This window comes from Cnephaeus nilssonii (assembly GCF_951640355.1).
Source record: "Cnephaeus nilssonii genome assembly, chromosome: 2".
Taxonomy (NCBI): Eukaryota; Metazoa; Chordata; class Mammalia; order Chiroptera; family Vespertilionidae; genus Cnephaeus; species Cnephaeus nilssonii.
The window spans coordinates 6,603,129-6,619,735 of record NC_137073.1 but is presented as its reverse complement, the minus strand read 5'-3'; the positions used below and the strand labels follow the sequence as shown (position 1 = coordinate 6,619,735).

Genomic DNA, 16,607 nt, shown 5'->3' with positions numbered 1-16,607 from the left:
GGGCCGAGGGGGACACGGGGGGCGAGACGAAGGCGGCAGAGCCAGGCTTCTGGCCTCAGATCGGCCAGGATTTTATACCGGATGAGGGAGAAGCGGCAGGCGAACCGACAGCCGATTGGACCCCTGGGCCAGCCGGTGGGTCTGCAGCCGCGAGGCCGGCCGTGCAGCGCCCCCCGCGGGGGACCAGCCGGTCTGCGGGGCAGCTCCGACTGAATGAGTGCGGGAGTCGGCCCCGCCGGCCGGGCACCCCCCGCAGAGGCCACGCCCTCGCAGAGCGCGCCCCGAGGGCCGGCCGCGACCCCGACCTGCAGTCCTGCGCCCCGTGTTCGGGTGTTCGCTGGGGCACCGCGGGGTGAGCTGGAGCTGCGTGCGCGGCGCTCGGCCGTGCTGGCGGGGCTGCCTCCCGGGAGCCCGCGCTGGCCTCGCGAGGGGCCGGGGCCGGCGGGTGGCGGGAGGGGCGGCGGGAGGGGTGCGCCAGCCCCGCGCACCCAGCGGGCCGCCGGGGCGGAGTCTCCGGGCTGAGCGGCCGCGCTGTCGCCGGGAGGCGCGCGGGGACCGGCCGAGCTGCTGCCCGGCCATGGCGAGCGCGGCCGGCGGGGCGGGCGGGCGGCTGGGGCTGCGGCTCGGGCTCCGGCTCTGGCTCCCGCTGGCGGCGCTGCTGGGGACGGCGGCGCGGCAGGTGAGAAGGGGCGCCGCCGCCTCCCAGGTCAGGTCCGTGGGCGCGGGGGGCGCGGGGGGCGCGGGGGCTGGAGCCGCGGGGCGGCAGGGCGCCTCGCCCTCCTCGGCCCGGTGACCCCGTGGGTCCCTGCGAGTGAAAACCTCTCCGTTTGGGGGAGTTGCCGGCGTGGAAAGGCGCGGGGGACCCAACACCCCGCCTGCCCAGCTCCGGTGCGGACTGCGGACGGGTGGGCGCGGGCGCTGGCTTTGCCTCGGGAAATGGGGCAACCGAAGGGTCCTCGGAGAAATGCGCCCGTGCCCAGTGTTACAGCCATTACCGGGGCCACACGTGCCTCCCTCCCCCAGAACGGCCGGGCTGAGGACCGGGGAGCCCGCCCGAGGGGAGGGGGCGCAGGCCGGGAGGGAGGCGCCCAGAAAAGCCTCGGGGGCAGGAGGCCCAGCCCGGACCCGGGCGGGGCGGCGCCGGCGCTGAGCTCTCCGGCCTGGAGCCCCGGGAAGGTAACGGACCCGCCAGTGGGCGCCCCACGCCCAGCGCCAGCGCTGAGTCCACCCCAGGGCTGCCAAGTGGGAATGTGAGCCCAGTGCGCTGACATCTGGTGTTTCCAGGAAAATGTGAAAAATCAGAGATCCAGATTTTAAGTAAAACCTTTCCAGTATTTTAATTGGCAGTTAATTTAAAAACTAATTTTAAATGCGATTGCGGTCAAACAACAGTCCTCTGTGAGCCAGGGCTCCGCGGCTCCTCCCACGCGGTGCAGGTGGCAGACCGGAGGGCGGCAGCTCCCTGACTCTCCACCCAGACCCAGGGTCCTGGGGCGGACGTGGCTCTGCCGGGGTGGCGGGCCACCCGGATGTGAGGGCTGCTGCCGGAGCTCAGCCTCACCCTGTTTGTCCAAGGAGGGGCGGGAGCCGGAGCTGGCCCAGCAGGGCCAGGTGGAAAAGCGGCTCCAGCCTCCCCAGCACCCCAGCCTCGATTGGGGGGGCCGCAGCCTGGCACCCAAAGCGCTGAGCTGGCCTGGGGAGGAAGGAAGGGGCCCTCCTCCGGAGAGGCAGACGGTGTGGCCAAGGAGAAAGAGACCTGTGCTGGGATGTCCGAGATGGTGGTTCCAGTCCCAGTCCTGCCGTTAGCTACCTGCGCGGCCCATGCCTTACCTTCCTGCGCGTCTCCCTCACCTCACAAAGGTGAGAGCACAGCCTGGCCTCCCAGGCCTAAGGACCAGCCGCAGTGCCTTCGATGTAAAGGTCTTCCTTCTCCTTTGGGGAACCCAGAAGGAACTGGGTGGGGGCGGGGAGGCACTTTGGACACAGCGGGAGCTGGGAGGTCTGGGCTCCGCTGTAATGGGTCCCTCTCCAGGGTCAAGGAGATCAATGGGCGGAGCCAGCAGCTTCCCCAGTCATCCTTCCTTCTCCCTCTGTCTCCAGGGGACCAAGGAGTCACAGCCAGCCCTGCCTGGGGCAAGAGCAAGGGACGGCCCCAGGCCTCCCAGAGGGTGACTTTGTTTCCCACTGCAGGTCCAGACCCTCGGGCCGGAGAGCCTCCTGCTTGTGTCCACCTTGGACGGGAGCCTCCACGCACTCAGCAAGCAGACAGGGGACGTGAAGTGGACACTGAGGGATGGTGAGCAAGGGCCGGTCACTCCTTCCTCCTTGGACCCCGCGTTAGAGTGGTGTCACTATGACATGGAGGGTAAGAACATGGGTCTAGAATCCCACAAGCCAGTGTCTGCAGCAGCTTCGCCACTTAGCAGCTGTGTGGCCTTGGGAGAGTCACTCTGCCGCTCTGAACATCAAGGTCCTCACTGTAGAATGAAGCCAAGGGTAACGGCCCTCCCTCGCAGAGCTCTCAGGGAGATTACAGTACACGCATGTCACATGCTTGGGCTGGGCCTGGCACTCGGCAAGCACCCAGTGAGTAGGCGCTATGATTGTTGGTGGGAGTCCGGAGGGGGCAACTCATGCTCCCCGTCCCTGTCCCTGCAGATCCCATCATCCAAGGGCCAATGTACGTCACAGAGTAAGTGAACCTGCAGCCTTTTAAGGAGGGGGCTTCTGGGAGATGGCTGTGGTGTCTGGAGGGAGTGTGGATGGGGGTGGGGGTGCATGATAGACGTAAGGGAGCACTGGGCCCAGAGCTCTGTGGTGCGTCCTGCAAGGGGTGGCTCCTACTCGCTAGGAAGTTGGAGGGAAAGGGCGTCTTTATGAAACCAGGACACGTGCATCCAACCCCCTCCCCCCGCCCCCATTCCTCTCTGCTCACAGAACGGCCTTTCTCTCAGACCCAGCTGATGGCAGCCTGTACACCTTGGGGACCCAGAAACAGCAGGGATTGATGGTGTGTTTCCTTCCGTCCTTGGAGGTGGGAGAGCCCGGGGCGTTTGTTAGGCAGAGCACTGAGGGGGCAGAGCAACAGTCTGGCTGGAATCTGAGTGTTCTCCAGAGGATGCCAGGGCTCGGCACACAACGGGAAGGTGTACAGCCTCACCCAGCGCACGCTCCCTTCTCCCTTCTCCAGCCTCACCCAGCGCACGCTCCCTTCTCCCTTCTCCAGCCTCACCCAGCAGATGCTCCCTTCTCCCTTCTCCAGCCTCACCCAGCGCACGCTCCCTTCTCCCTTCTCCAGCCTCACCCAGCAGACGCTCCCTTCTCCCTTCTCCAGCCTCACCCAGCGCACGCTCCCTTCTCCCTTCTCCAGCCTCACCCAGCGCACGCTCCCTTCTCCCTTCTCCAGCCTCACCCAGCGCACGCTCCCTTCTCCCTTCTCCCTTCTCCAGCCTCACCCAGCGCACGCTCCCTTCTCCCTTCTCCAGCCTCACCCAGCGCACGCTCCCTTCTCCCTTCTCCAGCCTCACCCAGCAGATGCTCCCTTCTCCCTTCTCCAGCCTCACCCAGCGCACGCTCCCTTCTCCCTTCTCCAGCCTCACCCAGCACACGCTCCCTTCTCCCTTCTCCAGCCTCACCCAGCGCACGCTCCCTTCTCCCTTCTCCAGCCTCACCCAGCGCACGCTCCCTTCTCCCTTCTCCAGCCTCACCCAGCGCACGCTCCCTTCTCCCTTCTCCCTTCTCCAGCCTCACCCAGCGCACGCTCCCTTCTCCCTTCTCCAGCCTCACCCAGCACACGCTCCCTTCTCCCTTCTCCAGCCTCACCCAGCGCACGCTCCCTTCTCCCTTCTCCAGCCTCACCCAGCACACGCTCCCTTCTCCCTTCTCCAGCCTCACCCAGCGCACGCTCCCTTCTCCCTTCTCCCTTCTCCAGCCTCACCCAGCACACACTCCCTTCTCCCTTCTCCCTTCTCCAGCCTCACCCAGCGCACGCTCCCTTCTCCCTTCTCCCTTCTCCAGCCTCACCCAGCAGACGCTCCCTTCTCCCTTCTCCAGCCTCATCCCACAGCGCCCTCTTTCTTGTCTTTCTTGCTTACTAGGGGGGTTGGGGTCTGCACATTGTACCATCCTGGAGACTCGAGTGGCTGGAGGGGCTACCGCACGCAGCCTGACATCCTGGCATCCGGTGGCTTGAATGAATGAATGAGTGAATGAATGAACTTCCCGCATCCGCAGCAGGTGCCCTCAGTCCCTTCAGGAACAGGGCCTTCCCCGTCCAGGTGGTGAGGGCCTCTTGGTGGTCCTCTATGCCCAGGAGCCCAGTTCTCTTCCCGTAGGACTGTGTCTCTGGGACACGTCTGGCAACAGCGCTGTATATGCAGTTTTGAGCTTTTTCTGTGTGTGTAACTTCTCATTTTGATATAATTTCAACTAGAAGAAAAAAATGCAAGAATAGTACAAAGAAATTCTTTATTCCCTTCACCCAGATTCATTAATTTTAACATCATATTTGCTTTATTGTTCTCTCTCGGTAGATGATAAATAGATTAATAGATAGAATGCTGAGAATATTGCATTTTTTCATACAAAATGCCTTTTTCTGAACCTTTCAAGAGCGAGTTGCAGGCACTATGCCCTTTACTTCTAAAGCGTCGTTGTGTATTTCTGAGAACAAGGCCTTTTTCCCACGTAGCCTGCGTGTAAATGACTGACGCCAGGAAGTTTACAATGGTGCATAGCATCACCTATTCGCAGCGCTTATTAGTTCTGCCAAGTGTCTCAGTGTTTCCTGCCCAGGGTCCCCGCCAGAGGCACCGGCCCAGGTGGTTGCCGTGTCTCTCGGTGTCCGTAAATCCACAGCCGTTCCCCTGCTTCTCAAAGGCAGAGCCCAGCTACTAGCCTCTCTGGGAAATGAAACAATAATAACCACTAGGAGAGGCTGTGTGAGTTCTTCCGCTCTCACTCCTCCCTGGAATGTTTCCCTCCTCAGAAACTGCCGTTCACCATCCCCGAGCTGGTCCACGCCTCCCCGTGCCGCAGCTCCGATGGCGTCTTCTACACGGGTAAGCAGCTCTCCAGCCCCAGCCTGTGGGGCCGGCCCGGCACCAGGGACGGGGACCTGGGTCCTGACGGGCCAGCGGGGCACAGGAGGAACCCTCTCCCGGCCATCTTGAGGGCTGGCACACTCTCCGCCTCCACAGGCCGAAAGCAGGACGCCTGGTTTGTGGTGGACCCTGAGTCAGGGGAGACACAGATGACACTGACCACAGAAGGCACCTCTACGCCCCGCCTCTACATCGGCCGCACGCGTGAGTCAGGCCCCAGCTGCTCCCCAGCCCCGGACAGCCCCCCCACTTTTGCTCTATCCAGGCCTGGCAATTGCTATCCAAGTTGAGTTGGGCCAGTCTGTCAATTTGTCAGTCAACGAATATTTCACTGAACAAAGAGCTGGAGATAGAGCAGCAACCAAGATAGACCTGGTTCCTGGGATGCCCCAGCCTCTACCCCAGGCTGGGTGCTCAGAAGCCCCACCCCCACAAGATGAGACCCGCTGAGGTGGGCATGGGAGGAGCATCAGGCGGGCATGCCTGGTAACCTTGCTTCGGGGCATCCTCAGAGTACACGGTCACCATGCAGGACCCCCAGGCCCCCGGCCAGCGCTGGAACACCACCTACCGCCGCTACTCAGCACCCCCCATGGACGACTCCCCTGGGAAATGTGAGTGCCACCTTTCTCTGGAGCAGTGTCCCCAACTCAGGGATCCCTGAGTGGCATCCATGACCAAGCTCACCACATTTTTACCCATTTGACCACTTCAGGGACCCCACACACTGAATGACCCCCTCAACACCCAGCATGACCCTCCTGTACCCTGAGCAGCCCTGACATCTTCACTCCTCCATACTCCAACTGAGCCAAACCAGGTCTCCCTACATCCTGGGTGACTCCAAGCAATCCACACATCCTGAGCAGTCCCCAAGTGTCCTAAGTGACCCCCAATGTTGAATGACCCCTGAAAGATGACCCTGAGTGACCTTTCCCCAGATAACCCTGACCACCTTCTTGATATTATGACTGTCCAACCAGACTTGCTGATTTACCGCACAGGTGCCCCTTGGCACCCCCTGGTTCCCTGACTCCATCACTTCACATGAGAGATGATGACACTGACACATCACAAGTGGCACCCCCAGGGCCCTGACTGACCTCCTTCACACTCCAAGTGATACCCAAGCGACCCACATGCCTCCAAGTCACCCTGTTACTCATCCTAAGTGGTCATCAGTCAGAGCATGAGTGACTGACTGCTCCACATCCTAAGTGATCTCTGTCAAGCAACACGAGTCACCTTCAGATGACCTTGACTGACCCCTACATTCTACACAGCTCCCAGTTGACCCAAGGGATCAAAGTGCCCCCAGTGAAATGACTGACCTTCCCATGTCCTGCAACCCTCCAGGTGATCTCATCTGAGCTCCACACCTGAGTGACCCTCCTGATGGTCCACCCCCAGCGCAGCTCCCCAGCCCAAGAGGCTCTGAGGTGCCTCCGTCAGAGCTCCCTGAGCACATCTCCATCTTTCTTGGCAGACATGAGCCACCTGGCATCCTGTGGGATGGGCCTGCTGCTAACGGTGGACCCAGGAAGCGGGGCAGTGCTGTGGACACAAGACTTGGGTGTGCCTGTGATGGGCATCTACACCTGGCACCAGGACAGCCTGCACCAGCTACCCCATCTCACACTGGCGCGGGACACCCTGCACTTCCTAGCCCTCCGCTGGGGCCACATCCGACTGCCTGCCTCCCGCCCCCAGAACACAGCCACCCACTTCTCTGTCTTGGACATCCAGCTGCTGTAGGTGCTCATGCCTGGGGACTGGGACTGGGGAGGACCCTCTGGAAGGATTGTAGCCCAGGCCCAATGGACAGGCATGAGGTCTGACCATGACATACCAGTACAGTTGAACTAGGGGTCAAACTATTTCAAGCTGGCTATTGACCAGCCAGTTTGGCTATTAATAAATAACTAGTGCCCTCATCACCCCTTGTGTGTTCCAGGACCCCCAGATAGCCCCACTGTTCAGCAAGTGACAGGGTCAGATCTGGCCGAGGAGGGGCCTCCCGGTCTCCACTCCAGTGCTGCAGCGGGCACCTGTTCTGCTTGGCAGGTGCTGTGCCTTATTGGTTGTTTGAGACTAACCGTCACCCTGCCTTAAAGCACTCAGAGCCTTAGAGTCCCCATCTTAGGGAGCCGAGAGACAGGCTGGGAAAATCAAGGATTATCCTCTCATTCAGTTTGTTCTGCAAATACTAACTGAGCACTTACTGTGTACCAGTCACTTGTTAGGCTCTGGGAATACAGTAATGCTGTCAGTGTTCCTACCTGCAGAAATCTTAGAGTCTAGTAGAGGAGACAGGTGTGTGAAGAGGCAATTGTGGTGTGCTAGAGGGTGGGATAATAGAGTAGGTTTGCCACGGGGATGTGCGGGAAGAGCACCTACATTGAGATGGGGGCAGGAGGGAGTGGCGGGACACTTCCTGGAGGAAAGGGCATCTAAATAGAAGAAACCTAAAGGATAAATAGGAAAAGGGGGGGGGGCGCTTCAAAACAACAAACATTTACTACTTTTCAAGCTTCTGTGCGTCAGCTGGCTGGTGTTCGGGTCTGGGAGGATTTAGTTAATGTGTGCGGTCAGCTGGTGGCTTGGCTGAGTCTGGATGCCCTAGGATGGTCTCACTCACCTGTCTCATAGTGGATGGGCTATTGCTTAGAGGGTGTCAGATAAGGTCTCTCTGACCTCGTCAGGCTAGCCTGGGCTTCCTCCATGGTGGACTTGGGGTTCCAAAGAACACACGTGAGGACAAGCCCCTTTACACAAGCACTTCTAAAGCCTCTACTTGTATCACATTGGCGATGGTCTCACTGTCCCAAGCAAGTCCCATGGCCAAGACCAGAACTGACGTGGGAGGGGACAATACAAGAACATGGTGCAACTGAAACACCACAGCCATTACTCATCCCTCTCCCCCTCCTCTCCCCCACCAGGATGACGCTGTATATAGGGAAGGACGAAGCCGGCTTCTATGTTTCCAAAGCACTGGTTCACACAGGGGTGGCCTTAGTGGTGAGAAGGGGTCTCTGAGGGGCTGGAAAGAGGGGCTGGAGCAGGAGAGCCCCCTCACTCATGACTCTCCATCTTCTGCCGCAGCCTCGTGGACTGACCCTGGCCTCCATGGATGGCCCCACCACAGATGAGGTGACACTTCAGGTCTCAGGAGAGCGAGAGGGCTCACCTAGCACGGCTGTCCGATACCCCTCAGGCAGTGTGGCCCTCCCTAGCCAGTGGCTGCTCATTGGTGAGATTCCCTAGCTCAAATTTGGGATCGATGACAATGAAGGAAGTGATCCTGGCTTCTGATCTGGAAGACTGAGGTCACCTTCAGCCCACGGACTTTCCCCTGCCCTTTAGGACACCATGAGCCACCCCCAGTCCTGCACACCACCATGCTGAGAGTCCATCCCACCCCCGGGAGTAGAACTGCTGAAACTAGACCCTCCAAGAGCCTGCAGGCCCCAGCCCTATTATTGGAGGTCAGTGCTAAAAGGGCAGAGGGCACCCTGGCTGGGTTGGCTGGTTTGATAGAGTGTTAACCCACGGACTGAAGGGTCCCAGGTTCGATTCCAGTCATAACTGGGCACATAACTTGGTTGCAGGTTTGGTCCCTGGCCCCAGTCAGGGCATGTCCTGGAGGCAACGAATCAATGTGTCTCTCTCACATCTATGTTTTTCTCTCTGTCTGTCCCCCTCCCTTCCACTCACTCTAAAAATAAATGGAAAAATATCCTCAGGTGATGATTAACCAAAAAAATAAACACATAAAAGGGCAGAGGGCTTGGAGGGAGACTTGGCAGGTGAGTGGGCAGCTATAGGACATTTCCCTCAGCCTTCTATGAATAACATTTGGAGTGGGCCAATTGACCTCACACAATTTCCCAAAAGGAAAACTATTTTTGTTGTTAGATGTGTCAAAAAGATATTGGTCATCTAAACTGTGAAACATGGGTCACAGTTTTCTTTACTCTTTTTCAGTGTAAAAGTTACAAAATGGTTATCAAGTGAGAAAGTTAAAACAGAAAACCTATGAAAGCATGCTCTCCTAGGAGAGAATTGGACAAAAATCACTAGTAGTTCAGGGTTAGAAGGAACAGCCATGCCCGGCCAGCATGGCTCAGTGGTTGAGTGGTGACCTATGAACAAGATCAAGGTTTGATTCCCAGTCGGAGCACATGCCTGGGTTGGGGGCTTGATTTCCAGTGTGGGGCCTGCAGGAGGCAGCCAATTAATGATTCTCTCATCATTGATGTCTCTGTCTCTCTCTCTCTCCCTCTCCCTCTATGAAATCAATTTTATTTATTTTTTATTAATTTCCGAGAGGAAGGGAGAGGGAGAGAGAGAGAAAAAAACCATCAATGATGAGAGAGAATCATTGATCAGCTGCCTCCTGCACTCCCCCCACTGGGGATCAAGCTCACAACCCGGGCATATGCCATGACTGGAATCAAACCAGAGAATTCCTGGTTCATAGGTGGACGCTCAACCACTGAGCCACGCCAGCCAGACTATGAAATCAATTTTTAAAAAAATTTTTTAAAGAAGGAACAGCCATGACCTGGAACAATAATTCTCAAGTCTGGTTGCTCATTAGAATCGCTGGATGCCCACTCCAGCCCCATGAATTAAGAATCTCTGGAGATTGATATCTACATTTTTTGTGTTGCCTCAAAACTATCTATTTTTTAGTGACACCCAGGAGATGCTGGTCACCAGCTAGGTTTGGGGCACCCTGATGCTTCAGGACCACGGAGAGCGCCCGCTCTACACCGTGCGGGCACTCATCGCTGCCCCTTCAGCACCACGGAGAGCGCCCTGTCCCCCACCACACGGGCCACTCACTCACTGCCCCTTAAACCAAACCCAGCCCTGTACTGGTGACAAAGGGTTTCCCAGTGACAGCAGGTGCTGAGTGAAAGCGCATGTGTTCCCAGCTCCTGAGTCTGAGTCGGGAGGAACCTTGGGACCTGGAGCTGCACCCTGAAGAGAACACCGCAGACCTGTATCTAGGACTGGGACCCCAAGACCTGCTGGTGGCCAGCCTCACTGCAGTCCTCCTGGGAGGGTGGATTCTCTTCTTCATGAGGCAGGTAAGCCTACCACCCAACCTTGGGTCTGTCGTAGGGGAGCCCGGGGAGAGCTCTGCCCCTCCTTTCCAAGACACTCAGCACTCCGATTCTGCCCCTGCCTTCCTCCCAGCGGCGCCCGAGCCCCTGTTACTGTGCTGTCTATGTCCGTAGTCCGGTGCAGGGCAACTCGGGCACAGCTGCTGGGACCCCCACGGGCAGGGCCTAGCAGGGCTGAGCCCTCCTGCGCCCTATGTTTCAGCAGCAGCAGCTGGCGGAGAAGCAGCAGCAGGCCCTCCTGGCACCTGCGGGCCCCCCTCCCACCTCACAGGGTGCTCTGCCCCAGCTCCCCGGGACCACCCCTCAGGACCAGAAGAGGCTACAAAGCCCCTCGGAGCAAACCCAGCCACTGGAAGACCCTGAAGGTGAGCTTAAGTGACAGGAAAGGGCTTGTCAAGGACAGAGAGTCGGTTTGTTAGGAGCCACTAGTGGAGTCGCTGAGCCTGAATGAGTTAGGGAGATAGTTTGAATAGTGCCTGCTATGTAGCTGAGCACTCTAGAAAGGTTTGCCGTTCTTTTTTATTATCGTCAGAGATTCTGGGTCAGACAGAACTGGGTGTGGACCCAGCACCATCTGTCACATGGAAATGATAACACCTAGTGACATCACCTCATTGGGAGAGACCACCCCATCATTATTAAATCACACAGAGGTGCCCGGCAGGGTGGCTCAGTTGGTTAGAGTGTTGTCCCCTGCACCAATAGGTTGCAGGTCCGATTCCCAGTCAGGGTACATACCTAGATTCTGGTTTCAATCCCCAGTTGGGGCTTGTACAGGAGGTAGCTTCTCTCTCTCTCTCTCTCTCTCTCTCTCTCTCTCTCTCTCTCCTGTATCTCTCTTTCTTTCAAATCAATAAAAACATATCCTCAGGTGCGGATTAAATTTTTTTAAATCAGCCCTGGCCGGGTGGTTCAGTTGATTGAAGCATCGTCCTGTGCACCAAAAGGTGATCGATTTGATTCCCAGTCAGGGCACATGCCTGGGTTGTGGCTCAATCTCTGGTAGGGGCCATGCAGGAGGAAGCCAAATGATGTTTCTCTCTCTCTCTCCCTTTCTCTTCCTCTCTCCCTAAAAATCAATAAAAAATTATTCTTTAAAAAAAATTTTATTTTTTAATTTGTCTTTTTAAAATATATTTTTATTTATTTCAGAGAGGAAGGGAGAGGGAGAGAGATAGAAACATCAATGATGAGAAAGAATCATTGATTGGCTGCCTCCTGCATGCCCCCTGCTGGGGATCGAGCCCACAACCCGGGCATGTGCCCTTGACTGGAATCGAATCCAGGACCCTTCAGTACACAGGCCAATGCTCTGTCCACTGAGCCAAATCAGCTAGGGCTAAAACACATACACACACACACACACACACACACACACACACACACACACACAAACTATTTAAAATCATACAGAGGTGATGGTATTAATATGTGTGCTAAAATAATATCATATTTGGTAACAGTGACAGTAAATTACCTAGATACCATTTGGTACCATTTCCCCTCTTCAGAGCTTTTTATTTTCTAAACATTCTCTTTTTCTCAATTTGCTCCTATAAACAGTCCCTTCAAGCCTCCTCTGGTACACAGACTGCCCTTGGGCCTTCCCCGTGCTCTCACTGGTCTCCTTCTACCAGTTCAGGCTACTTCTTCTTTGGCTCTGGGCGGGGCTGTCCTTCAGTCCTTCGCACAAACTGCTACTGGCACCTCCTGGTCACCGCTCAAACCACAGCCTCATGCCGTGGAGCCTAAACTCAGGCTGAAGTCCAACCGACACGTGGCTCGATGCTGCTCCCAACTTATACCTACGTGTTCACCTTCCTCTGCGGAGAGGGAACAGCTATCCTTCCTCAGGGGTCACCTCTTTTAGGAGGTCCCGCACCGAGCCCTTACAGGCTCTGGGGAGCTCCACTGCACCCCGACACACTCATCTCCTTGGTCCTTTGGACCTGAGCAGTCTTTCCCTAGACACCCCAGGTGGTTCTCGTCCGATGGCCCTGTACTGTCCTGTTGCTCTCACCACCACAGCCCATTAGGCCCCAGTCACTGACAGGATGTCCATTCCGCCCCAGGCGTCCTCTCAAGTACTTACACGTCACATCACCAGGCATCCTCAGAGGCGGGAGGATGCTGAACCCCAGCCCTGGCTCAGCCAGGACACCTTGTCATATAAAACACCTACTTTTTTACCCACTATAAAAAATAATCAAAGTGATCGCAGTCATTCAGTGCAAGCATCTAAGAACACAAAACACCCAGAGGGAGCCTGTTGTACTCCCTGGAGACACTCTATGTAATACTGGATTTCCTCTATTACATACATTTGGAAAACAGCAATGCCTTCACTTCTCTTGTTGAAAGTGCCTCCAAACTCTTTACTTTGGCATTCTCATGACTGCTAGGCGGAGCCTAGAGCAGACAGCAGCTGCTAGGCAGTGTGACACACAGGGGCACGCCTCAGGTGTGGGGGGATAGTGAGTGCCCTAAAGAGATGGCTAAGCTCTGGCCCCAGGATAAGATGAATTCCCCGAGAGAGCCGCGGGGAGTGGAGCGGAGTGGCCGGGTGGCACCCACAGCACCGGCAAAGGTTCAGAGATGAGGGAAAGCAGGTGCACACGCTGGAAGCTGGAAGGAGGGCTGCACACGCAGGCCCACGGGTAGGCCAGCTGGGCCAAGGAGCAGAGCCGCCGCTGGAAGAGAAGAGGGAGTGCTGGGGACTGTGCCCGCTGCGGAGCAGGTGCCGGGTCTGTGCTGCTTTGCGGATGAGAAAACCAAGGTCCCACAGTTAAGTGACTTGCCCAAGCGCACACACAGTGCGTGCAGCACCAGGCCTGGGGCCTGCGCGGTCTGGCACCAGGCTGGGCATGGAAGGGGGAAGAAAGGTGAAGGCAGGGCAGGGCTGGGCTGGGCAGTGGTGGCTCCCTGAGACCCCGCCCTCCTCTCCCCTAGCTGAGCAGCTCACTGTGGTGGGGAAGATCTCCTTTAACCCCAAGGATGTGCTGGGCCGCGGGGCAGGCGGGACTTTCGTTTTCCGGTGAGTGGCGGCCAGGAGCCAGGCTGGAGACGTGGCTCTCACAGCTCTTCCCGCATGGTCCCTTGGAGAGCTGTCCTAACCTTTGCCCTCTCTGAACCTCCATTCCCCCACCTACCAGGGGACAGTTTGAGGGGCGGGCAGTGGCTGTCAAGCGACTCCTTCGTGAATGCTTTGGCCTGGTGCGGCGGGAGGTCCAGCTGCTGCAAGAGTCAGACAGGCACCCCAACGTGCTCCGCTACTTCTGTACAGAGCGGGGACCCCAGTTCTACTACATCGCCCTGGAGCTCTGCCCTGCCTCCCTGCAGGAGGTGAGGCTGGGTGCAGGGCGGTGTGGGTGAGGGCCGGAGGGTCCTGGCCGCAGTGACCTTGCCCTTCTGCTCCTCAGTACGTGGAAAACCCAGAGCTGGACTGCTGGGGCCTGGAGCCGGAGACAGCGCTGCAGCACCTCATGTCTGGCCTGGCCCACCTGCATTCTCTACACATAGGTACCCACCCACCCCTCGCTCCCCATCTCCCCCCCTGCCTTCCCCACCTGCGCTCAGTGCCTCCCGCTCTCACAGTACACCGGGACCTGAAGCCAACCAACGTGCTCATCACGGGGCCTGAGAGCCAGGGCCGAGGCAGGGTGGTCCTCTCCGACTTCGGCCTGTGCAAGAAGCTGGCAGCCGGCCGCTGTAGCTTCAGCCTGCGCTCAGGTGTCCCCGGCACAGAGGGCTGGATGGCACCTGAGCTCCTGCAGCTCCCGCCCCCCGACAGCCCGGTGAGTCCTCCATCACCTGGCCTCCTGCCCAGGCTCCACATCACACTGTGTGAGCTGGAGCTTGCTTCTTCATCTGTAAAGGGGGCTCATTCATCCTTTCCTACCTAGAGCAGTGGTTCTCAACCAGGGACTATGCCACCACCCAGGGGCCCTGGGTAATGTCAGGAGATATTTTTGGTAACCACACGTGGTGGGTAGAGGGGTGTTACTGGCATCTGGTAGGTAAAGACCAAGGATGCTGCTAAATATCCTTTGACCACGCCCCATAAAAATTATCAGGCCCTAAGTGTCAATAGTGCCGAGGTTAAAATCGGAGCTAGAATGGTTTTACCTCTCCCCTGCGCTGCAGAATCACCGGGGAACTTAGACGAGTCAGCTGCCCGGCCCCACATCCAGTGACCCAGCCCGATCCGCTGGGGCAAGGCCAGGGTTTTCACATGCAGCCAGTGTAGGGAAGCGCTGGGTGGAGGCCGGGGAGCATCAGATGAGCGAACATAGTTGAAGCGCAGTGCCTGACCCTAGAGACATGCAAGTTTGGGGCCCCAGGTTTGTGTGGAAGTGACAGACATGGGCATGGATGACAGCGGCACAAGAGGAGTCGCTAGGCAAAGCTGCTCCCACCACTGAGGTCTAGAGAAAGATAGAGGGGCCACCTGCAGGCCCAAGGACAGAGGCACGGTTAGGAGCCTGTCAGGTCCTTCCGCTTTTTAATTAATCAGTGGCCAACATTTTCACTTCTGGAGTTCTGGAGCCTCTTGGGAAGTGAGAGCTCTGCCTCTGGAGGCAACCAGCAGAGCTCAGTGCAGGGCGGCTGTGGACAGCCCCCCCCGCCCCCCATCAGTCCTCACCTCCGCCTCCTGCCACGTGCCTGGCTGGCTCCACTTCCCGATGCTCCCTGCTAGATGTGCAGGAATGGCGCCAGGAAACCCGAGCTAGAAGCTCAGTAGGGGCAAAGATTTGGGGTGAAAACCATGGGACCCTTCAGTGGTGCAGAGGGGAGGGACCTAGGGCTGCGGGGCTGCCTCTCAGAAGCATCCCTGAGTTCTCTGAGCCAGACGCCCCTGGGGGAGGTTAGCCAGGCAGAGTTCCGGGCGGACTTCCTCCTTAACGCCCCTTCCTCCGGCCCAGACCAGCGCGGTGGACATCTTCTCTGCAGGCTGCGTGTTCTACTACGTGCTCTCCAGCGGCAGCCACCCCTTTGGAGAGAGTCTTTATCGCCAGGCCAACATCCTCGCAGGCGCTCCCTGTCTGGCTCACCTGGAGGAAGAGGCCCATGGTGAGAGGGCCCTGGCCCAGCAAAGGGAGGGAACAGGGCATGAGGCTGGGGGCCTAAAGCCACCCCTCCCCCCACAGACAAGGTGGCTGCCCGGAGCCTGGTGGAGGCCATGCTGAGCCCTCGGCCGCAGGCGCGCCCCTCTGCTGGGCAGGTGCTGGCACACCCCTTCTTTTGGAGCAGAGCCAAGCAGCTCCAGTTCTTCCAGGTCAGGGGGACCTTGGGGATGGGCTAGCAAGTCCCAAGGGTGGGTCCTGAGCAACAAGGGGAGGCCAGAGTGGCTGAGAACAGGGACTTGTCTACCTGCGCTAGGCAGCCCGGCTCCTTACCTAAACCAAGATGGAGCAAACTCCTAACCGTTGCCATCTTGGCGCTCCAGTCCACTCGTCACTCCGCCCCCCCCATGCCGCCCCTTGTGAGAGAGCACACCTGCTCCTTTCAGCCCTAGAGGTCACTCGTGCTGAACCTGTGCCCAGGTAGCCCATTCCATCGGGCACGACCCTGAGCAAAGCACTGTCCCTGAGCCCGTTTGCCCCTGTGAGATGGAGAACAGTGCCCACCCTGGGTTGGTGACGACCTGGTGGGACAACAGGAGGGCGGGCTCCTGGCCCTGAGGCCTCGGAAGCTGGTCCCAGGCTCAGGAGCTCTATGGGCCCTAGGACGTCAGTGACTGGCTGGAGAAGGAGTCCGAACAGGGGCCCCTGGTGACGGCGCTGGAGGCAGGAGGCTCCGCTGTGGTCCGGGGCAACTGGCACAGGCACATCACAGTGCCGCTGCAGACAGGTAGAGGCGGGGCACGAGGGGGGGGACTGGATGGGGAGCCCAATGGGGACCGCTTAGCCCAGACTTCCCCGCCCACAGATCTGCGAAGGTTCCGGTCCTATAAGGGGACTTCAGTGCGAGACCTGCTCCGCGCCATGAGGAACAAGGTGCGTCTGGGGCTGGGGTGGGCCTGGCTCCTGGAAAGGCTTGGTCTCCGCTTCCGCTGAGCCAGGCCCTGCTCTCACCCTGCAGAAGCACCACTACAGGGAGCTCCCGGGTGAGGTCCGGCAGGCGCTCGGCCAGGTCCCCGACAGCTTTGTCCAGTACTTCACAGACCGCTTCCCGCGCCTGCTCCTCCACACGCACCACGCCATGAGGAGCTGCGCCTCCGAGAGCCTCTTCTTGCCCTACTACCCGCCGGCCCCCGGAACCAGGGAGCCATGCCCAGGAGCTGCTGGGAGCGGAGGCCGGCCGGCCGAGGAGCCAGGCCTGGGCTGAGGCTGGCCTCACGTGGGAAAATTCCTGCAGAGGCTTGGAAGCC

At 58.5% G+C, this 16,607-nt stretch overlaps 1 protein-coding gene across 1 annotated transcript; it reads left to right on the top strand.

The window, feature by feature from the left end:
* Window positions 1-577: 577 nt before the first annotated feature.
* ERN2 (endoplasmic reticulum to nucleus signaling 2) lies at window positions 578-16,564 on the top strand (the record flags this gene model as incomplete). The annotated part of the gene is made up of 22 exons (XM_079789149.1): window positions 578-679; window positions 2,191-2,296; window positions 2,659-2,692; window positions 2,938-3,010; window positions 4,988-5,060; window positions 5,199-5,306; window positions 5,615-5,716; window positions 6,589-6,853; window positions 8,045-8,123; window positions 8,208-8,355; window positions 8,469-8,590; window positions 10,046-10,201; window positions 10,440-10,602; window positions 13,187-13,271; window positions 13,390-13,579; window positions 13,657-13,756; window positions 13,832-14,031; window positions 15,160-15,307; window positions 15,385-15,512; window positions 15,964-16,087; window positions 16,166-16,233; window positions 16,319-16,564. The coding sequence occupies 22 exons, from the start codon at window positions 578-580 to the stop codon at window positions 16,562-16,564; spliced, it is 2,820 nt and encodes a 939-aa protein (XP_079645275.1).
* Window positions 16,565-16,607: the final 43 nt, after the last annotated feature.